Raw genomic sequence first — 22,903 nt, 5'->3', positions numbered from 1 at the left:
ATGGCGGACAGGAGCCGGTGCTGGCCCAGCCATCTGGGGCCTGGGGTCGCTCCCAGGCCCCCTCCACCCGCCCTCCACACCCGCCATGCCCGGCGGCGCATGCACGGGGTAGGTCTGGAGCCAGGTGGCTGCTGCCAGAGTGCTGGCTGCTCCTGGCTGGCCCAGCAGAGCAGCACTGACCTGGCCCACAGGCGTGAACCGAGATGCCCCCAGCGCCCCAGATCCACAGAGCAGCAGCTCCGGGGGAGCCTCGTGTGGGTGACACCCCCCCCGCCCACCAGACATCATGCCAAGGGCATGGCATCCCGTCTAGAGAAGGTCGTCGTCAAAAGACCGCCGCCAGGGAGGTTTCCACTCACCAGCCTCTTGGACGTGGACGTGACCTTTGACACTGGCACCCTGCTTGGTTCCCAGCTCCCCTCCTTGGAGAAGGGAATGGCAACCCACTCCAGTATTCTTGCCTGGAGAATCCCATGGACAGAGGAGCCTGGCGGGCTACAGTTCATGGGATTGCAGGAGTTGGACACGACTTAGTGCTATCTTTTCTTTTCTTTCCCTCTTCTGATGATGCCCGAGACTCCGACGCTGACTTGTGCCCACCTCTCAGCTGACACTGAGAAGCATGGTGGCCCATGTCCCCAGCAGGCTGTCCTGGGGCCCTGCTCTGCCCTCAGGCCTGTGACCCTCTGAGTCGTCCAGGGATGAACTAACTACCCTCTGGAATAGACGCTCAGGCTGGGCCCCCGGCCCCCTCTCTGTGCCCCGGGAACCACCTACTACAGAGACCCCTTCCCCACTCACCTCCGCCACCGACTCCCCCGGTTGAGGGGGGCCCACACCCCTAACACCTGCTCTGTGCGTTCCCGTGGTGAGCAGAACCAACCGCTGACCGGCCCCCTGACCCGTCAGGATGGGAGGTGTGCTGGCCGAGTCTGAGCTGGCTCCTCTCAGAACCCGGGCCGCAAGGACACACCCCAGGCCAGAGCCCTTCCACTCTGCTTCCCCGCCCCCGCCCCTGCAGAAGACAGCGGGAGTCCCAGCGCTCCAGGGTTCGCAGGTCTGTCACAGCGTTCTCCTGGCTCAAGAGCCCCCCAACCACTGGAATTATCCTTTTGAATAAAGAGCAACCCCAGCTCTTGCTCAAGAAGGAAGCAAGCCACCTTGGAGGGAATAAGGGGAGTGGGGGTGTCCCAGGGCCCTGGGCTGCAGCCCGTCTCCGCCAGCTTGGCGGCCAAGGAAGCAAGGGCGGACTCGGGGGACACCGCCCCAGCAGCAGGCTGGCCCGCAGGCACACCTGAGGCCTGACCCCCAGCCGTGAGCCGCTGTGAGGGGTCAGCAGGGGGCACCCTCCAGGCAGAGCAGGCCAGACTGTGGGGAGAGGATGGCAGGCCAGACTGTGGGGAGAGGATGGCAGGCGAGCCTGGGGACAGACCCCTCCGGGACCCCGAGGCAGCAGCCTCCTAGGTGATCTCAGAGTCGACCAGGCTGGCTCCAGGGCGCTGGGTCCCAGCTCCCAGGCAGATCAGCCTGTGGGCATACAGCCCCCGCCCTCCAGGAGGTCTGGGGCAAGGAGCCCCACCATAATGGCCCAAGAGTAGAGAACCGGCCTCGGTAGTCCAAGGCCACAGTCCCACCCCAGCCCTGGGCCCTCTGCCCGTGGAGGCCCTCCTTGGCCTGCAGCTCCCCCTCCAGACCACTCCCAGAGCCCAGGGTACGCCTGTCGGGGGAGCTGACGGTGGGCACGTAGAGGAGCAGCCTGCACGCTGAGCAGCAGCGTCAGGACACAGGCAACCAGCAGGGACGCGTGGTCACCATGCTGGGCACCTGAGCAGGCTCAGCCCCTGACGGAGGGTGCTGAGGGAAAGGCGGGACATGCCAGAGCCCGCACCCACCAGGAACCAGGCGGAAGGCCAGGCCTCAGGCCCAGAGCCAGGCGGAAGGCCAGGTGGGCCACGGGGGGCCATGCCAGAAGCCCAGAAGCCCCTAGAGCCACCGGGATGGAGCCCCCGAAGGCAGCCAGGCGGAAGGCCAGGCCTCAGGCCCAGGGTCTGATCTCAAGGCCAGGCAGGCCACGGGGGGCCATTCTGGGAGCTCAGAAGCCCCCAGAGCCACCAGAATGGAGCCCCTGGGGGCAGCCAGGCAGAAGGCCAGGCCTCAGGCCCGGGGTCTGAGCTCAAGGCCAGGCAGGCCACGGGGGGCCATTCTGGGAGCTCAGAAGCCCCCAGAGCCACCGGGATGGAGCCCCCGAAGGCAGCCAGGCGGAAGGCCAGGCCTCAGGCCCAGGGTCTGATCTCAAGGCCAGGCAGGCCACGGGGGGCCATGCCGGGAGCCCAGAAGCCCCCAGAGCTGCCGGGATGGAGCCCCCAGGGGCAGCCCCAGCTGTGGCGCACGAGGGCGGCAGGGACCGGGAGCCGTGTGCCCAGGCGTGGGCACCGGGGAGCGGGAGAGACGAAAAAAACACCTTAACTTAGTAAATGTTTAAATCATGCAATTATTATCCTGATTGCTTCTAAAACTAGAACTCATTAAAAGCTCTCACGGAATCTTCTCTCCTCTTTTACTGGCACTGAGGAATAACAGCCTTGCACAGGACATAATAAAACCTCGGCGCGCGTGTCTGTGTGTGCGTGTGTTCCCTCCACTTTTAACCACGAAGGGAAAGAAAATACCGCTGCATTTTTCTCTACCACGCAATCTCTCCTCATAGTTAGGATCTTGGCAACCATCCACCTACAGAGACGACTGTGCCAGCTAATGGAGCAGCCAAACTTTGTTTATTGATTGATTCCCATATTTATAGCTACATTCTGGCCAGATCATCCTCCCCCTGGGCTTCAGCTTTACCACACCAGCTACAGGGAGAGCGGCCAGGCCCCCTCCTCACCCCAGCCTGCTCCCTCGGCCTGCCAGGTAGCCATGGCAACAGAGCAGCTGGTGAGCGAGCTGCACACCTGGGTCAGGTGACTCAGCAGCCCAGGAGGGGGCGGGAGCACAGGGGCGCAGGTAAGCGCAGGTGCGACGGGCTGGGCAGAGGGGGCCCGGGCAGGGCAGGCCGCGGCAGACCCTTCTGGGAGCCGACAGGCAACTCTGGTCCACCCCAGGTGGCCAGACCAGTGCCTTGGCAAGTCCGCTACACGCTGGCAGTGGCTGGGGGCACAGTCCCGTCTCATTCAACCTCCTCCTACCCCTGGGGAGACCCGGCCCTGCCCTGTCCTCCAGAGAGCAAGAACCTGCCTCGACCAGAGTTGAGTGACCACGTGGGAGGCAGAGCTGGGCCTCACGGACAGGCTCCTGGGCTCTGGGCTTCACACAGGAGGCCTCAGGGCCCTGCCACACCCTCCGCCAGGAAGAGACGGCAGAGCACCGCCATCAGGACGGCCCCGCTCTCAAGCCGGGCGCTGGCCACAGTCCCGGCTCTGCCTCAAACAAGCCGCCAGGCCCAGCCAAGTGACGCGCCTGCTTCCAGCCTCCACCTAGGCTTCAGTAAATCTGGAGCACAGGGTGCTTGTGCTCCCAGGCTTCTGTGTGGGCTGCAGACACACATACGTACAGGCAGCAGAGCCCTCTTATTAAAACACAAATCTTCTGTGGAGTCCCAACACGTAAAGTTTCTCATTCAGTTGCCACCCACCCACCCTCAACCATCCACCCACCCCTCCCTCATCCTCTCCCACCATCCATCCATCCATCCCCCACCATCCACACCCCCAACCATCCATCCATCCACATCTGCCAACCACCATCCACCCCCACCATCTACCCTCCCCCACCATCCATCCATCCCCCACCATCCATCCAACCCCCACCATTCATCCATCCATCCCCATCCATCATCCACCCCTACCATTCACCCATCCCCACCATCCATCCATCCACATCCACCAACCACCATCCACCCCCATCATCCACCCCCTACCATCCATCCATCCCCCAATAATCCACCCCCACCATCCATCCACACCCCCACCATCCATCCATCCCCCACCATCCATCCATCCCCCACCATCCACACCCCCACCATTCATCCATCCATCCCCCATCCATCCATCCACATCCCCATCCATCCATCCATCCCCCACCATCCACACCCCAACCATCCAACCATCCATCTCCCACCCATCCATCCACATCCCCATCCATCCATCCATCCCCCACCATCCACACCCCAACCATCCAACCATCCATCCATCCCCATCCATCCATCCCCCACCCATCCATCCATATCCCCATCCATCCGTCCATCTCCCACCATCCACACCCCCACTATCCATCCATCCCCCACCATCCACACCCCCACCATCCATCCATCCATCCCCCATCCATCCATCCACATCCCCATCCATCCATCCCCCACCATCCACACCCCCACCATCCATCCATCCATCCACATCCCCATCCATCCATCCATCCCCTGCCACCCATCCATCCCCCCAGCCCCTCCCTCTGTCTGTCCCAGAGAAAGGGCCTGAGAGTCCAGGCAGTGCCAGGCATCCTGCAGGTGCAGGAACACAGCCAGACTAAAACAGCCAACACCCCTGCCTCCATGGGGCTTACAGTCTCCTGCAGGAAGAGGAATGGTTAACAAGATATTTAATTACACGGCACGCTAGACAATGCAGGGAAATGAAACCTTAGATACGGAACACTTGAGCCAAAACCTGAAAATAAAAGGGAACAGGTGCTGAAGCGTCAGCAGGGTCCAGGCTTGGGACGGGGGAGGAGGGACGCACTGGCCAGGTCCTGGCCCAGTGACCTCAGCCCCACTGAGGGCGGTGGACAAGGGAGCCCACTTAGGGGGCAGCGAGGAGCCCAGGTCTGCGAGGCGGGGCCACACCGCTCCAGGGCTGGAGAGGGCCGCCCCCCAGAGGACCCGTGAGGACGTGCCCGAGAGCCAGCCGGAGGGCAGCAGGAGCACGGCGCCCTGTGGGGCCTGCAGAGTGGGGGGCAGCCTTGCGGGGACGGAGCGGGGGTCACCCGTTAGCATCTGGCCAACAGCAAATGTGCCGAAGGCCCACTAAGCGAGCCAGCTGCCACAGTGGGGACACTGGGCAAGCCGCTGGCCAGAGACGTCCTTGCCCCCGGGAGAAGGCCATTCTGGAGGCCCTGTCCCCGCCCTCTGGGAGGGTGGTCTCCCAGGAAAGGGGACTGGCAGGCACAGCCCTGCCCCTCAGGAGCGGCCCACCCTGTCTCCCAGCCCCCATCTCAGCCTGAGCTGCAGGGGTTGCCACGGGGGACCGGGGATGCCCCACTTTGTCTGCCAAGCATCCCCAGCCCGTGACCTGAGTGTCCCCCAGTGACACCTATACCCCGACCCTTGGGGCCCTGGGAGTTTTGGGGTCCACGTGCTGACACCTGGGACCAACGTCAGAGAGGGGCCCTCGATTGGGAGGCCAGAGAGCAGCTTAGTCAGGGCGGGAGGAGGAGCCCCAGAGGCGCCCCAGAGGGCCCTGTGCGCACCCACCCGTCGCAGCAGCCCGCCCGCAGGCCTGGCTCCTGCGGGCTCTGAGCTCCCCTCAGCCTGGCACAGGAGCCCAGCATGGGGTTGGGGGGCCTGCGGGGCAAGAGGGGAGAGGGCGGCGGGGGCATCTCATCCGCCCACAGACGGAGAGCCCCTAGGGGGCCTCGGAGGACACTTGGTGCTGCCAGGGGATGGGCTGCCCCGGGAGGTTGGGTGGAGGTCCTCAAGGCGCCCACCCCCCCAAATAGCAAGACACCCTCGTCTGAAACCTAACTGGGCAGGTCCAGGGGCCACCGAGCCAGGCAAGGGCCCAGAATCAACAGCGGCCCCAGCAGCCCTCAGCCTCCTGCCCACTCACCACCTGACCCCGGCCCCAAGCCCAGGTGCCCTGACCCACCCGTCTCACAGAAGCAACGACCGAGGCAAGCAGCAAGACCCAGGTCACCGAGCCGGCTAGCGGAGACTTGGACCTAAAGTCAGGACAAGGCACCCGAAGCCTCCTTTTGTCCAGAGGGTGACCTGGGCGGGGAGGGGCAGGGAGTGGACCCGTCAGTCTGCCCCCACCAGCACCAGGCTGTTCCCGGCCCGGCACCCGCCATGAAAACACCCATCACGGGCCAGGAGGCAGAAAACAGAGAGGAACACCGAAGGGACGTGAGGCGGCGAGCCTCTGGCTCCGACTGTAATCCCACTTTTCGGGCCTTGGTTTTCCCATCTGTCCACACTCCTCCGCCCAGCCAATAGAGAGGTCCCTGAGGGCAGCCCAGGGCCTCCGAGGGGCTCTGGGACCACAGGTCTCCCTCCATCCAGCGATGCTGTGCGTGCATAAACCACGCATGTGCAGCGCCCCCTGGGAACGTGGAGGCAGAGTTGGGGTGCAGGAAGCAGTGGCCACATGGAAACACTCTGCAGTGGCCAGGGAGAGAAATGCCCCATGTGTTGGCCCGACGCTGCTCCCACAGCCCCTCCCCAGGGCTCTGCTCATGGCAGCCCGGCTCTGCAGACCCGGACGGACAACCTCGAGAAGCCTGGGCAGTGGGGCTCAGGTGCCCCTGGAGGGGCGGGGGCCGCCACCCACTCCGGGACGGGCTTCTGCTGCCACAGGCAGGCGCCAGGCTGCCTAGCCTCCTCCCAGACCTGCGTGCTGGTATCAGGACAGCTGCAAACCTGGCGGGGGCTGTGTGATGGCCAACGACAATCCGTCTGTTTTTCCCATTTCCAAAGATGATGGGGCGGGGGGAGGGAGGGGAGGAGGGACGAGGGAGGCAGGGAGGAGACCAGGGATGCTGACCGCAATCCCAGGCCATCACCCTCCAGCCGACGCTTGTTGCACACGGCGTCACCCACACACAGGTGAGGACACAGCGGAACAGCGAGGCTGGCCTCAGGTCCTATCCACGGCCCCCGTGAACCCACCATACTCACTGCTCAGATGAGGACGGGCTGGCAGTGCCTGGGCCTCCCTAACCCCACCTTGGGGTCCCCTCCTGCAGCGTGTCAGCCACGAGAGGCCCTCAAGGCACAGGCAACCCCCTGAGCAAACCAACCCGACGACCTGCTGGGCCTTGGATCTCAGAGTGGAGCCCGCCCCTGCTCAGGAGCTCCCCCCATTTCCAGGGGGTCACCCCACCCACCTGTGTCCCCAAGCCGGGCCCTGTGATGGAGCCTGCACCTCTGTGCCCTGCACGCCTGGCCAAGGCCACGTCAACCCTGGAGCCCCTCATCCCACCAAGGCGGCCTGACCTCAGTGCGGCCGAGGGTCCTCCTAAGAGGGCTTCAGTTCTTGAGCTGAAGCAGCAGCGGGTCCCTCTCGCCACAGGCCTGCCAGCCCCCCAAGCTGTGGCACAAGGGCCCCTGACTGTTCTGAGCTTTCGGGGAAAGCAGGTCTCGTGTGCCACCGGCAGGAAAGGACGTCTGTGTGTCCAGTCCTTCCTGGAGCAGCTCGGCAAGGAGAGGCCTGCCTTCCAAGACGGCCGTGCGCCGCCTTCCTCTCTAGCAGTGGAGTGTGTGTGTGTGTGTTGGGGGGGGGGGGGGCTCTGCTGGGCAGAGTGGGGCAGGGGCAGCAGTAAGGGGGGCGTCCACCGCCCTCAGGAGTGCAGACCTGCCCACTGCAGACACAGTGACGGGTCCTGTGACTCAATTTTTTAGCCCAATTTCCCATTTTTCTAAAAATGCTTCAGGGAAACTCTGTTCCAGAAACACAGCTCCTGGGGTCTGGGGGGCAGGCAGGCCCCCAGCACCTCTTCCTGCAGGTAAAACCGAGGCCCTGAGGGAGGAGGAAACACACGCTCAGGGGCTCGAGGCCACCACCAAGAGAACCGAGCAGCCCGAGAGCCACGTCCTAATACACACATTTCCCACAACACGAGACAGGCCCCGGTGCACACTCACACTCACCAGCTTGCACACTCACCTGCACACCTGCTCCTGCATGTCCACTCATACCCTTGCACACCCACCCAGGGGCCTGCACACCTCTGGCAGCTGTCAGAGACCATACCTGGCGAGGGGAACGTCTGGCGGCGTGCATTACACACATACCAACTAGCGGAAGAAACCAGCGGCCCCGCCCCCGCCCCAAGGTCGGACCCCCAGCACCACCGCCACCTGCTCGCAGCCCCACCAAATCACCGGTTCAGTTCCGGCAGTTCACTCAACCACTCAAACACTATCCTAGGGAAACTGTTCTGGTTGTTGAAGGGCCTCATCAGAGCAGAACACCCTCTGGAAACCTCCGTGTGCAGTGATGGAGGCAGCCCTGGGGACTGGCTGTGCCCCCCAGGCATGGGCTCCGGGCTCCAGGTCAGACAGCTGACCCTGCTGGTAAACACAGGCGGGCGGGGACAAGACACGCGCTCCCCGGACTCTGCACCCTCCATGGGTGGCCCACTGGCCAAGCTCAGGCGAGGCCCAGCGAGCAGAGGTCCCACGCCCTGGGCTCGGACGGGAGCAGGCCTGGGTGTGCTGGGCATGGGACAGCCTAACCCCCACTGGTGGCATGCCGAGAGTGGCCACGGCCAGGACTCAGGCGGATCCCGCGTGCACACACGCGTGCATGCTTGCCCGTGCATGAAGCCACACCTCAATCTGTAGGATGGCCTCCTCGCGCAGCCGGATGGCCTCCAGGTCCTCCTCGGTGATCTCGGGAAGCAGCGCCTGCTCGTGGCCCGGCCACACACCATCGCCCCCGTTGAAGATCTTCTCGTCGTCAGCCAGCTCAGCAAAGGCGGCCTGGGGACTCTGCCGAGACACAGACCACCGTTACCGCACAGCCTACTGCCGCCGGGCCAGGCCCACACCAGGCACCCAGGAGTCCCCAGCCCGGCTCTGCAGGGGCTGGGCCCCAGCCTGTCAGTCGGGGCTGCCCCACAGGGCCGCGGGTGCTGGGGCCGCCGTGATGGGGGGCAGACACCGGGCCCCAGCCTGTCAGTCGGGGCTGCCCCACAGGGCCGTGGGTGCTGGGGCCGCCGTGATGGGGGTCAGATACTGGGCCCCTGCCCGCAGCCTAAGCGCTCAGCGTGGGCCGTCCCAGGCCTGGCTGCAGCGGGCCCAAGGAGGGTGGGCACACGCCCCATGGTCACAGGGAGCGCATCCACATGCAGCCATCCTCCTCCCAGAGCCAGTGCACTCCCTCCAGACCACGTGTTCACCTCATCCCCAGAGCCAGGGAGGCCTTTACATAAATAAACACGTGGATGGATGAATATAAAATAAAAGATCTAAAAACTCTGTTGACGAGCACTCCTCGTCCAACGTGGCAATTATCACCTCCCCTCCCGCTGTGGGCGGAGGAAGCGAGCAGTGCCAAAGCGAGCAGCAGCCGGTGGCGGCCGGGGCCAGGCCGTATGCCCGCACTTCCTCTTCTCTGCGGCCCCAGCCCCGCCTGGGCTGTGGGGCGTGTCAGGTCAGGCCCGGAACCGGCCCTGCCGGAGGCCCAGGTCTGTCACGTGCACTCAGCCTCAACCTTCTCCTCCGCCAGACGGGAACAGCGGCCCACACCTGTGGTCCGTGGCCTGTGTCCACCCCACCCCTGCCGGGCACACCCGCACTCCCAGCAGGAGGAACGGCACCTGGGGCCCCTCGCAGACGGCACACCCCAGGCCCCCAAGGCGAGGGGACTGGGAATGCTCAGCTCTGCTGATGAGCTGTGTGACCTGGCTCATTCTTAACTTCTCCCACCTCAGCCTTCGTGTCCATGTGATGGGGCTGTGTCCAGAGCCATGGACAGGGTGGACGGGGATGAGGGCGAGGCCCCGACCAGGAAGCATGTGTGAAAGCCCCAGTCAGGGGCCATGGGGTGCCGGAAGTCCCCATGCGAGTGAGTCATGGGGCAAGGGGGGCCCTGTGCCTGCAAGGGACCCCGACAGTACACCCCTCCCTGCAGCAGAGGCTGCTCCAGAACAGGGGACCTGGCCCTGAGCTCCACTGATTCCACTGACCTGGGGCACCTCCCGTGGGAAGAGCCCAGGCCATGCACCCAGCGACTGAGGCACAGACGCACCCTCAGCAGCCCTGCCATGAGCAGAACCTGGCCAGTATGGGCTGGGAGCACAACCAGGAGTGTGGGCGGGCCAGCGACAGTGACTCAGACGCACAACGTGAGCAAGTGCACAAGGTTCCACGTCCGGCCGCCTGGAGTCTGGTTCCATGGAAGCCCCCGGAAAGCACAGGAGAGGGGGCCAGCCTCCCTGCAGGCGTGGGTGCACGCCCTGGCCCCCACAGGTATGACCCGCCCTCCCCAAGCGGCTCAGGACAAGGGACCAGGGAAGGAGAGGCGGCTGGCCCTGCCCAGACCCCTCCTGAATGATCAGAAAGCACCCTGTCTTCTTACAAAGCCTTGGTCTGGGTCTTGAGCTCTGAAGCCAGAATTAGGGTTTGCTGCCAGGGCACTGGGGCCGCAGCACAGGACGCGGCCGGGGGAGGGTTTTCCAGCTCACCAGGCAGCCAACAAAGGCGGCTTTCTCTTCGCTGCAAGGCCAAGGGCTTGGGTCCTGTTCTGACATGTCCGTTTCACACCCATGATCCAACAATCCAATATGACTGCTGGGTGGGAGGGGGGCCGAGCACTTTCCCGTGAGAAGAGATGGAGCCCAGTGAGGGTTCGGGGAGGCCAGTGAGCAGCCAGGCAGGACCCAGGGCTCTCAGGAGCTCTGGGAAACAGGCCACTGTCTCGCAAACTCTGACCCAGGGGTCCGCAAGGGAGTATCCGTGACCCGGGCAGGAGGGCAGGGGTCAGGACGAGAGCTGGTCTCACTCTTGGGAAACACAGCTTCTGTGCAGCAGCCCCAAGACTGGTCATCCATTCCTCCAAACAGCAAAGGCTGTGGTCAGCTGACGGACATCTCTGGGAGCTCCGCAAAGCCCAGAACAAAGGACTGGCGAGACACTCAATCCTTCCCCGGCCCTGTGTTAAGTAATGGAGCCACAGCCGGGGTGCGGCTCTGAGGGGGACACATGACTAAAGAGCCCCCTGCAGATGTGCAAGTGAGGTGGTCTCTGCTGCTGTAGCCCGGGAACACGGGGCTCCGGGGACCGCACGCCGCACTGGCGCTGGCAATGCACGCTGGAGAGCGTTCCTGGTGAGAGACAGGCTCCGCCCTGCCTGGGGACAGCAGCCGGCCCAGGAGTCCCCAGGGGCTGCCCACCGGCTGGGCCTGACCCAGGTTGGAGGCTGAGCCAGAACCCAGTTGAGGTAGCAGCCAACACAGCCAAGGAGGTCGACCTGCTTCCAGGAACGCCGGCGCTCGGCTTGGAGAACAGGTGGGCATCCCTACTCCTGCCAGGGACCACCAGCCTGCAGATGGCGGCCCCAAAGTCTGGAGCATCAGCGCAACAGCATCCCTGGGCTGAATCTGCAGTGTCAGCTAATCCACTACAGCTTGCGAAATTTTCTGGAAATCACCTTTCATAACTTCTCGGAAGCACTGTTGGCCGTTCTCTTCCCCTTTAGGAAACATTCTACTGAAACAGGGCATGAGCAGTTGAAGGCACAAATCATACGTGGACAGGTCTGTGAACTTTAACCAAGGAAAGACTTCCAGGTCAAGATACAGACATTCCAGGCCCCTACTCAGGACACCACCCCAAGCAAGGGCTGTCTGGCTTCTGACTCTGCCTGTTGCTCCGGCCCGTTTGGACCTCTGTCCTCTGTGCTCAGCACGTGTCTGAGAGGTCACCAGGACTTGCTGGCCATGATCCCCTCTGCTGCCAGTCTTCCACGCACGGACTCAGCACAAATGCTCTGGGCTGGCTCTCCCCCAGGCGTCAGCTGCTGCGTGTCGCGCTGTGCTCAGCGTTCTTTGACGTGACTTTCCACTGGGTACACACCTGGGAGGAGCTGCAAGGCCGAGGCAGGAAGACCTTTCACTCCACAGACACGTTCAGCGACCAGAGTAAGGGCGCCACGCACACTCCCGTCCAGTGCATGAGCTCTCCAGCTGCTCCACAGCTTCCCAGGCACGCGGCCTTCTCCCGGGTTTTCACCTGTTCTTTTCAGCTGTTGGTGGGTGCTAGGTGTGCAGAGATGCAGCACTGTGGGTTCTCTCTGTGTGATTCCAACGACACACGCTGAGCACATCCAAGTGCTCATCAGCCATTCCAACGTCCCCTTTGCAATGTGCCCCCAAGGCGTTCGCCCTTTTATGTTGGTATGCAGCCATCTGCACTCACAATTTTTAGGAGATCTGCACACATCATGGACATAAATCCTTCTCAGATGTGCGTTGTGCAAGTGCCTCTGCTCGTTCTGTGGGCCGCCTCTTCACTCTCAGGGGTATCCAGACTTTAACAAAGTCAACTTTACCACCTCTTCTTCACAGTAAGTGAGTTTTCATCTGTGTGAGAGGACGACAGCCTCCAAGGGCAGCTTCCAGACACTTCACTGCCGTACTGTTCATATCCAGATCTGTGATCCCGGTGGGCAGTCTGAGCCAGGCAAGCTGAGGGGAAGGATCTGCTGGGTGTGGCAGCCTGGTGCCCAGAGTCCTCCAGTGCCTCTCTGTCCACAGAGCAATGGCCCTGGCCTGGAAGGTCTGCACGGCCTGAGCCGGCTGCCGCCTGCGAGCATGTCTGGTCCTGCGTGCTGCTCCCCACCAGCTCCGACACAGAGACCAGAGGGTGGCGTGTTTGGACCTGTACTTGCCGTGTGCCCGACAGGACCCTCCCCAGCTCAGCCATCGGCCGATCAGCATCAAGCCCTGTGCAGACCCTGCATCTCCCACTGTGCAGCAGTGTGCCTCACACCGCCCAGGCAACGACGTACGTGTGCGTCTGCGTCCACACACAGCTCTGCTCCCACCGGTCTGTTAGCTTAGCCGTCGGCAAATACCACACTGTTTTAATATCTATAGTTCGAGGTTGTGTTCTGATACCTGGGAGTGTAAATCCTCCAGTTCTGTTCTTCAAAACTGTCTTCATTATTTGGGGCCCTGTATATTTCCATGTACATTTTGTAATCAGCTTGACAACTTACACACACATTCAAAACCTGCTAGGCTTTTTATCTGGATTGTGTTGAACGTATAGACCCACTCAGTGAGGACCGACTTCTTTGTACACCAAACTTTCCAGTCTACACACACAGTGTGCCCCTCCGTCATCTAATCTTCTGTAATCTCTCTTCAGTCGTGTTTTGCAGTTTCCTATATAGAGGCTTAAACAACTGGTCGTACGTTTCTTCCTAGTTTTGATGCTATGGTAAGTGCTGTCTCTTTTTAACATCATTTCCAAATTGTCTTTTGCTGGCACCCACAGTATTTTCTTGCACATTAACGTGGTAACAGAAATCCTGTTACATTCACTTATTAATTCTAAGTTCTGCCAGATTCATTCAGACTTTGTAGTCACACAATCATGTTGTCTGTGGTTCTGCACCTTTTCCTTCCTTCTCCTGTCTTACTGCAGCGGATATTCCCTGCGGCACACTGAAGAACAGAAGCAACGGTGCTGGACACCGTGTCTCAGCCGCACTCTCAGGAGCAAAGGGTTTGCCATCTCACCAGCAAGGGCACTGCTGAGTGCTGGACTTTTGGAGACACGCTCTATCAGACTAAAGGCGTTCCTACTTAGTACTCGTTTGTGGAAAATTTTGCATCTCCCTAAGTGGATGCTGAATTTTACCAAATGCTCTTCCATGTCTATTGAGATGATCAAGTAGATATTCTTACTTACTGTATTAACGTGATAAATTATTCTGATTATTTCTGAATGTAAACCAATCTTGCACTCCTAGAATAAATCCCGTTTTAGAATGGTGTATTATCCTTCTATGCATTGCTGCTGCTGCTAAGTCACTTCAGTCGTGTCCGACTCTGTGTGACCCCACAGACGGCAGCCCACCAGGCTCCCCGTCCCTGGATTCTCCAGGCAAGAACACTGGAGTGAGTTACCATTTCCTTCTTCCATGCATGAAAGTGAAAAGTGAAAGTGAAGTCGCTCAGTCGTGTCCGACCCTTAGCAACCCCATGGACTGCAGCCCACCAGGCGCCTCCATCCATGGGATTTTCCAGGCAGGAGTCCTGGAGTGGGCGCCACCGCCTTCTCCGATGCATTGCTAGACTTGGTTTATTAGTACTTTGGTTAGGGGACTTCCCTGGTGATCCAATGGCTAAGACTCCACGCTGCCAATGCAGTGGGCCTGGGATCAATCTCTGGTCAAGGAATGAGATCCCACACGCCACAGCTAAGACCAGTGCAGCCAAATAAAGAATTTTTTTTTTTAATATTTTGGTTAGGAGTCTTTGCTTCTAGGCTTATAAGACATCTTGTTTTCTTTCTTGCAAAGTCCTCATAAGAATTTGGAATTAAAATTTACTAGCCTCATAAAGCAAGGTGAGAGATATTCTTTTTTTATACTGTATGTAAGTGTTTGTATAAACTGGTATTACTTATTCCCCAAATATTTGAGAGAACTCATCACTAAAGCCATCTGGTCTGAAGTTTAATTGCTAGGATGTTTTTAAATTATGGATTCCATTTCTTTAATAAATACTGCACTTTCCATATTTTTTACACATCTTGGTAAGTTACATTTTTCTTTAAAAATTTGTATTTCATTAAGTTGTTAAATTGATAGGCATAAGTTGCTCATATTATCTTATTACTTTTTTCATTTTTAGAAGCTTTAATAACATATGTATTTTCATTCTTGATACTAGTAATTTGTATTTTCTCTCTGTATTTTGATTAATCTTATAGGACTTAATTTCATTACTCATCGTAAAGAACTGACCTTTCGCTTTGTTGAGTTTGTCTGTTGTGCATCTATTTTATATTTCATTGGTTTCTGCTTTTTCCTACGTATTTTCTTTGGATTTAATTTTTTGTTGTTATTCTAGCTACTTGAGATTGAGAATTGGATCACTGATTTTCACACTTCCTTTCTCACATACATATTTAAATCTATGAACAGAATATAGCTCTCTGTGCTATACAGTAAGAGCTTGGTCCTCCCTGCCCTTCCCTGGAGTCCCAAGGGCATGGATTCTATGCTGTCCCCTAACACCCACTGACCACAGTAAGTACTCAGCACCTACCTGCTGCTTGCCGCCCCTCTGTGCTGTGGGAAGCAGTGCTCTGGACTTCTCTGCAATTTTCTGTTGGATAAAGTACAAGAGGAGGGAGGTGGGGAGAACAGAAAAAGTGGGGAAGAGAGAAGAGATGGTCAGATCAACACGAAATACTGGACAACGATCAACAGTGAAGCACTTTCAGCTCCAGGTGAGCGGGGCTGCCCAGGGCTCTGCGGACAATCTGCTGCCCAGGGCTCTGCAGACAATCTGCTGCCTGAGGGCTCTGCAGACAATCTGCCGGGCGGCCTCTTCCCACACACTGGGCGGGGGCGGAGGCACAGACACACCTGTCTTCCGACCTCCAGGGGGCTCCGGTGAGGACCCTCTGGGGCAGCAGTCCAGAGGAAACGTCCCTCACTGCACACATACTGAGGTCACACCAGCCGGGTCCTGGCAACCGTGAAAGGTCTGCAAGGCGGCCCCCCGCTGCTTTGCGGAATGGGACTGTCCCAGGCTGGCCCAGGGCAGGTGCTCAGGGCATCTGCTGGGGGCCTCACCTTCTGCACCACTCCATAGCGCTGGACGGCGTCTGACAGCTGAGTTTTCAGGCGGTCTAGCTGAAGGCGCTCCTGCTGCAAAGAGACAATGGAGCTTCAACAGTCGGCCGAGACCGCATCCCGTCCCTGCCGTGCCTCCATCCCTGGGCACACTCCCGGGCCCCTCCCGGCCTGCCTGGCACCTGCACCACATCCACCCCCAGCCTCACGGGCATCTCCACTCCCTCCGTCATTAGAGCTGGGCTCACCCCGCCTACTTTACCACCACCTCCATCCTCTGGAAGGCCAGCAAAGGCTCCGGGGGCACAGCCAGCATCACCACGGACACCATCTCCACCCAATACACACACACACACACACACACACACACACACACACACACACTGTCCTCACTAACCACGAGGACACACACACACATACACTGTCCTCACTAACCAAGAGGACACACACACACACACACCGTCCACACTAATCACGACACACACACACACACACACCCCACCCCGTCCGCACTATCCACGCGGCCTGCAGCTCTCACATGCTATGCCTGTCCGGTCCCCAGAACAAAGCACTCCGGGGAGAGGTGTTACGACCCCTGAGAGCTGACCTGACCTGACAGCTCAGGAGGTCTCAGGCCCGAGCTGAAGGTCACGTGGGGGGGCGGAGCCGAGCCCTGAAGCACCTAACCGCAGGTGAGGCTGCGTCTCACACCCACATCAGAACCGCAGGCAGCAAACCGGCCATCTGCCCCCCAGCACCTCAGCACTCACACACGGCCTCTGCCCTCCCAATGGAAAGAGATCTCGTCTCCTGTTCACCTCTGCTCCCCAGTCTCAGAATGACGCCTGGCACAGAGCCAGCACTCAGGACATACGGATGCACGAGGGACAGGAAGGCAGGCCCTAGATCCTGGCACTGCCGGACCACCAGGAGCCCCACCCTCTTCTCAGCAGGCAGCGTCGGCACCACGGAGCCGTGCCAGTCTCAGGCCCTGGAACCAGGACTCAGACACAGGCTCCCAGGCCCCTGCTGCCCCAGCGCCTCCCATCAGCTGCTGGGAGGGCCGCGACAGTCCCCAGGCCCTGCATCTCCAGTCCCAAACCCAGCCTTCACTGCCACCACGCACCCCACGCAAGCCAAGAGGCAGGAAGGAGCTGCAGGGGCAGCTGCAGGGGCAGCAGCAGGCCAGCCACGGCTGGTGAGACCAGCTCTGCTAGGCCTGCCCTCTGAGGGCGCATGGCCTGGGGCCACCGGGCACCCGCACCACTGTCCAGCCTGCACTGGTGCCCAGCGAATGGTGGAACCCGAGCACTCTGCCCGAGCGGCCGCGTGTTCGGCATCCTTCGCCCCACCCTCTGCCCAGGCCCCCGCCGCCCTCCAGTCCCTGGGACGTACCTGGGGGCAGCCCCGCAGGAGCTCGGCCGTCTGCTTCAGGGCGCCGGCGCTGGCCGCGATCGTGCGGTTGGTCTCCTGCTGCACCGTGTGCCTGGGGGGGCGGGCATGGGGGTGCAGGGGGAGAAGATGGGGGAGGGGCAGCAGGAAAGGGCAATGACACAGCAGGCAGCAGGGTGGGCAGGGGCTCGTGGGGGGAGGGGGAAGCCAGGCAGAGCAGCCGGAGTGGACGGGCCCAGGAAGGGGCGGGCGAGAGGGAGCAACCCAAGGGGGCAGGTGAGGTGTGGAAGACATGACGCCGTAAGCTCAGGCCAGTGTCCCCAGGCCCCCAGGGCCCCTGCACACAGCCGCAGCTCCTGCACCCCCTGGGCCCAGCCGTGAGCCCTCCCTATGCAGGGGCCCCTGGGGTAAGCACTGGTTGGGGCCAGGAAGCAGGGTGGCCGCAGATACGGCCCCAGGCCCTGCGCTGAGGACAGCTCGTCCCTCCAGGGGCCACAGTGAGAGGCCCAGCTCCAGATCCAGGAACACGGGAACCCTGGCCCAGGGTCTCTGCCAGACCTTCGGTTTAAGATTCTGAGTGTGACCTCAGAGGGCTGAAAAGACCAGGCTGACCTCAGGCCCTGTGGACAGAGTGACTCTGGGCAGACACCGTCCACAGGTGTCCTGCGGGCTCACAGGCCCAAGCAAGGGCAGGGCCCTGGCCTGGCCCCAGGGGCAGACACCAGAGAACCTGCCAATCGGAAGTATGCAAAGCAACTTCAGAAAAGATGGGCAGTGCTGGAGGATGTACACGCTGACGTTAGACTCCACAAGCTTCAGTGATGAGACAACACGGCGCTGTCTCGGGACAGTGACAAGTGAAACAGAATCACCCCAAATGCAGCCACATGGAGAGCTCGAGTAAGCACTGAAAAAGGTGCCAAGGTATTCAAAAGTTGGTCCCTTTGAGAAGTGGCATAATCGTATTTAAAGAGTATCAGCCTGGACTCCCACCTCACACCCTCTGTGTCCAGGGAGGGGCTCTGAGGCCAGATACACAGGCAGCCCAGGGCCCAGCACCCCAGCCTGGCATGTCTGCAAGAGGAGGGGCGGGCTGGCTACAGGTGGAGCTAGGGCAGGGTAGGCAGGCCATGCCAGCAGTGGCATCACACACAAAGGGGGTGATGGGCAGCGGCGGCTGTGGAGGGAAGGCTGGAGGCTCGGGTGCAGGAGCTGACCCCGACCAGGAAGGGGCCCAGCCAGGTCACACTGAGGAGCAGAAGGCAGGAATTTGGCATGTGGCTGGACATGGTCCAGCGGAGAGCTGAGGCCATGGGGCAGACCTCCTGCCCGGGGCTCCTGGAAGGACCATCCACTCAGCAGCCCTTCCCGAGGGGCCCAGCAGTGCCCTGGGCTGACGCCGACAAGCCCCACCGTCACTAACCGGGCCACCTCGGCCAGTCTGGGAGCCCATGCTGGGGGCGGCACCGGGCCACTCACGGCGGGCGACAAGGATGACCAAGCCCACCCCTGTCTCATGTAAGATGAGGAAAACAGGTTTAACCCTGTAAGCCTCTTGTGAAACTACCTATACTTACTCAATCTGAAAGACTGTCTTTCCTCCTGTGATCAGATCCCAACCATTGAAATGCCTTTTTTTAATGGCACAATGGATCATAGTGTACTTGTTTTTTTTTTTAATGTCCTTTCTTGGCCAAATAAAAGAGCTAGCAACTGTCCACGTGGAGCAAACACAGACTTGAACACCCTGCGCTGGTCTCAAGTCATCTGGAAATGCTAACAGTCCAGAAGATACACAGGTTCCCCCAGGGCAGGGGTCACGGAAGGCTCTGGAAGGCCAGGACCAACGGGGTAGGCAGTCTGGTCAGGGGCCGCCCGGCGGGGAGAAAGGGTAAGAGGGCTAGGGGACCTGGGGGTGCAAGCGGCCAGGAAAGCACGAAGCAGGTTGGGGACCTGGAAGCTGAGGCTACGGGGACAGCCGGAGGTGTCCAGGGAAGGGCCCGCGCCCCTCTCCAAACCACCGGTGATGACACCCTCTGGCCACTGGGCCAGGGTTGGGAAAAGCACCCGCCTGAGCCCAGGGACACCACCCCAGGGGCCCCCAGGCGGCAGCACAGGAGGCCCACACTTTCTCATGGCGGTTCCTGACGCTGAAGATGGAGGAGCCCGAGCACCTCAGCTCAGCACCACGCACGCCAGTGAGTCTGCGCCCCTGAGGGGCGTGGTCCCAGTGTGTGACGGGGGCACGCGCACCCCCAATCCCCAGCGTCAAAAGTGGGATCTAGAACACTATTCACTTAAATGCGATTCTAGAAAACGCCTATGGACTTGAGAGGCTGGCAGGAAACAGCAAAACACTCTCACAGCGCTTCCTCCGATGTCCTGGGCGTCCAAGTTCCCACAGGGAGCATATGCTACTTCCACAATCGGAAAACAATGCAGGCTACTTCAAAAAGGAAACTCCAAGACTGATTTACAACAGAATTGCACACAAAATCTGCCAAGGGCCCTCGGGTGCCTCGTTCTGGACCCCGAGACTGGGCGAGGCAGTCGGTGGACGGACGGCAGGGAGGACAGGTGGACTGACGGAAGGGAGAATGGAAGGGCGGGCCAGCGGGCAGAGAGTGGGCGGGGCGGTCCCGGCCTGCGTGCGTAGATGGACGGCAGGGAGGAAGGGCGGACTGATGGAAGGGAGGATGGGAGGACGGGCAGGCAGGTGGGCAGACAGTGGGCGGGGCAGTCCCAGCCTGCGAGCATGGACGGACAGCAGGGAGGACGGGTGGGTGTGTGGGGCCCACCGAGAGGTGCAGCGGGTGTGTGGGGTGTGTGGGGCCCACCGAGAGGCATGGCCTGGCCCTGTGTCCGGTCTCAGCCACAGAGTGCTCCTCCGTAAAATGGGAAGAACACTGCCTGCCCTCCTCCTCTCCAGGGTGTTGGCAGGATGCAAGGAGCCGAGGGCAGGTATGAGTCCTGCCCTGAGGAAGTCCTGTTCTGCTGCCATAACTGCTAACTCCGGAGCATCAGGAATCACCAGGGCAGAAAACACTGAGCCCACAGGTGACCAGCCCAGACCTCGGAGTGCAGCCAGGCGCCCGTCCAGGATCCCCCAACCATAAGATGCCCTGTGAGGGGCCAGCCAGGGATCTCAGAGACATGGGGCAGCTGCTGAAGGCGGGCACTTGCTGAGACCTGACAAGGAGGCATCTGCAGGCACTGGTCCCTGGGGTTCCTGCTCCCGGGGACCAGCCATCAAACATGTCACCACAGGACAGGTTCTCCTCTGGGGGCCCCGGACTGCTCGTCCGGCCATGAGCAATGGTGGGGGTGTCGGGGAGGCCCCACATGGCCCACAGACTACAGGGCAGCCTCCATCCCAGGAGCCCTGCAGAGCAGGGGGTGGCGGTGTGGGGGGGAGGGGGGGCTGGCAAAGCTGGACAGCCACGGAGCAGGACCGGGAAGGTCCTTGGGTGCAGGCACAGTGCTCGGGGGACAGGTCCTTGCATCCCTCCACTGGGGCACCAGGCTCAGCTCTGCCCAAGCACCCAGCCTCCCCAGGACCTACAGGCCCCAGTGCCTCCTCTGAGCTGGACAGGTTTAAGATGGAGGCCGCCCGGGAGAAAGGCCCTGGCCTCTCCCGTGGACGCCAACGCCAGGAAGAGTCACGCGGTCCCGGCCGCAGCCTGCGCCCCTCCCGGCTCCTGCGGTCCCCCACCCCCAGCACCCCTGCCCACGCAGGATGGCTCAGGCAAAGGGCTCAAGGGCTCAGACGCAGGCCTCCTCCTTAGGGAGCCCCCACTCCAAGCCACGCTGGGATCACAGCCCGCAGGGCTCCAGCGTGGCCCCCACGGTGGCCCCCAGGATGCCCTGAGAAGGGCCTGGCAGCCTTGGCCATGCTGGCCAGGCTTTCTCTTCCAGAGCCCTGACCCTGAGGGAGCAGAACCTCACCCCAGAGCAGCCCGACACAGCCCGACCCAGCCTGAGAGAAGAGCTGGGGGGCCCCCAGAGGCCGCCCCAAGCACACAGCCCCCCCCGTCCAGCTGCGTGCCCACCATCTGCACACTGGCCGTGCCAATGGCAGCCTGTGTCATGTAGAGTCCCCACAGGGGTGTTCACAGTGTGCGGCCCTCTGTGTGCTCTGGTGTGTCGTATGCAAGTGTGGGCACAGTCAGCGAGGCGAACAGTGAGCGAGGGATGTGACCCCCAGGGAAGCACGCCTGTGCACAGGTGTGTCACAAGGGCGTCGTGGGCGTGGCTGAGACCCTGCTGGAATGACACCCATGCACCCACCCAGCTGAGGGGCTGCTGTGCGGATAGGGTGGTGTGCTGGGCGGTGCAAGGCACACCCGTGCACACCCACGGGCACTGCACACACTCACAGGCTGTCCCGCAGCTCCTGCGTGTCACCTGGCATCCCCAGGGACTGGAGGCTCTGCTCCAAGGAGGTCACTGCGGGAGAAGGGGCCAGGGTCAAGGGCAGCCAGAGCTCCACCAGGCAGTCCCCACTCGGGTGAGCCACCCACCCTGCCTCTGCCCGGGGATGTGGGTGCCAAGGCTAGGAGTGACCCTGCACCTGCCGGAGCCAGGATGCCAAGGCCTCAAGCCCGCCACCCCCACAGCATCAGTCACACTCCAGCAGGGCCCAGGCCAGCCTTCTCCCCAGATAGTCTGGGACCAGGGCCCAGGCCCGCGTAGGGCTCAGGGGCTCTGCGGAGCTGCCTTCAGGAGGCCTCCCTGGGTCTGGGGAGGGGGCTGCCGTCCTCCCGGGGTCAGCACTCTCTGACCTGGTAGAGCTCAGGGCTCGGGACAAACACCAACCCCTGCCACGAGGGCATGGGGAGCCCTGCCTGCCTCGCATCCACATCTCTGTGTCCCTCGGGGGTTGAAGACAAGCCCAGGCCTCGTGAGGTGTGGCTCTTGCCCCCACCCCCAACCCTGGTGACCTGTGAGTGGGCCCTGCTGGTCTGAGGGAGGCTCTGACACACTGCCCCCCAGGGGCCGGGCAGGTCACAGGCGTGTGATGCGGGAGGGAAGATGGGGGCGGAGGGGGCACCTGCCAAGGTCACAGCCCGGCCTGAGACCACAGCACTGGGCTCACACTGCACCCCGCCCGTGGTCCTGAGTCACCAGGGCCGGGAGAGGGCACCTTAACAGGCTCGTCCACCACCCCATGTCACCCTGCAATACACTTGGCAGCCCGGACAAGGGCAGGGCAAGGCCCAGGCACAGACTCACCGTTGGAGTTGATTTGGAAGATGTTGGCCGACGTCTCTTGGAACAGCTCCTGGAGGTCACTTGGGTCTATCTGGGTGGCTGCAAGGAGACAGGGGAGGGGGTCACACCTTCACTGTGCAGCCTACAGGAGCCCAGGGCCACCGTGCTCACACAGTCACCTCCTCCCAGCTCTGCCCCCCAGGGGTCTGGCAGAGCCTCAGAGATGGAATAGGGGCTGCGATGTTCAGCGGGGGATGGAGGGAAAGACAAAGAGACCAAGCCCACTCCCCGGAAAAACAGCAACCTCAGAAACCACGGAAGCCGAAAGACCATGGAATGACACCTCTAAGTGCTGAAAGAAAGGAAAAAAACCAGTCAACCCGAATTCTATACCCAGTGGAGATACATTTCAAAAACAGAGGCAAAATAAAATTGATTGTCAAGCAAAAAATGCTGAGAGAAGTTCTTCCCGCTGGAAAGAGATGCAGGACAGGAAATGTTAAAGGGAGTCTTTCAGGTCAAAGGGGCCCTGGATCTGCGGGAGGAGCTGAAGGGTGCGGTGGGTAAGCCCAAGGCAGGCAGAGACATCCTGTCTCGTTCCTGGTCTAGTCAGGGGGCAGGGACCGCCAGGAACGCCGTGTCAGCCAGTGTGAGTGTGCAGCGGGCGCAGGTGGGAGCCTGGGGAGGCGCTCACACACCTGGGGGAGGCAAGGCTGCTCCGTGAGGGGACGCTAAAAACACCTGTCACGCACTCCAAGCCACCGCCATCAGAAACA

At 61.2% G+C, this 22,903-nt stretch overlaps 1 protein-coding gene and 1 long non-coding RNA gene across 13 annotated transcripts in view; one reads left to right on the top strand and one right to left on the bottom strand.

Moving 5' to 3' along the window:
- TSNARE1 (t-SNARE domain containing 1) overlaps nt 1-22,903 on the bottom strand; it is a 117,970-nt gene that overhangs the window by 46,512 nt on the left and 48,555 nt on the right. For 11 of the 12 annotated variants that reach the window (XR_009740709.1, XM_061438441.1, XM_061438443.1 and 8 more), the window contains 6 exons: nt 22,149-22,226; nt 21,293-21,362; nt 16,920-17,010; nt 15,525-15,599; nt 14,992-15,051; nt 8,540-8,698 (listed from right to left, as the gene is read on the bottom strand). Coding sequence is in view for 11 of the 12 variants with exons in the window: in XM_061438441.1 (XP_061294425.1) it covers nt 8,540-8,698; nt 14,992-15,051; nt 15,525-15,599; nt 16,920-17,010; nt 21,293-21,362; nt 22,149-22,226 (533 nt within the window). In the remaining variant the exon portion in view is untranslated. The remainder of the gene's footprint in view (nt 1-8,539; nt 8,699-14,991; nt 15,052-15,524; nt 15,600-16,919; nt 17,011-21,292; nt 21,363-22,148; nt 22,227-22,903) is intronic. The other variant, XM_061438442.1, reaches the window with a different exon arrangement.
- LOC133260272 (uncharacterized) lies at nt 9,700-13,816 on the top strand. Its single transcript, XR_009740710.1, has 3 exons — nt 9,700-10,180; nt 13,082-13,153; nt 13,361-13,816. It is a non-coding gene; the product is annotated as an uncharacterized LOC133260272 (long non-coding RNA).

Source organism: Bos javanicus, chromosome 14, assembly GCF_032452875.1.
Source record: "Bos javanicus breed banteng chromosome 14, ARS-OSU_banteng_1.0, whole genome shotgun sequence".
Lineage (NCBI taxonomy): Eukaryota > Metazoa > Chordata > Mammalia > Artiodactyla > Bovidae > Bos > Bos javanicus.
The sequence above is the reverse complement of the archived record's forward strand: the minus strand, read 5'-3'. Positions and strand labels throughout refer to the sequence as shown.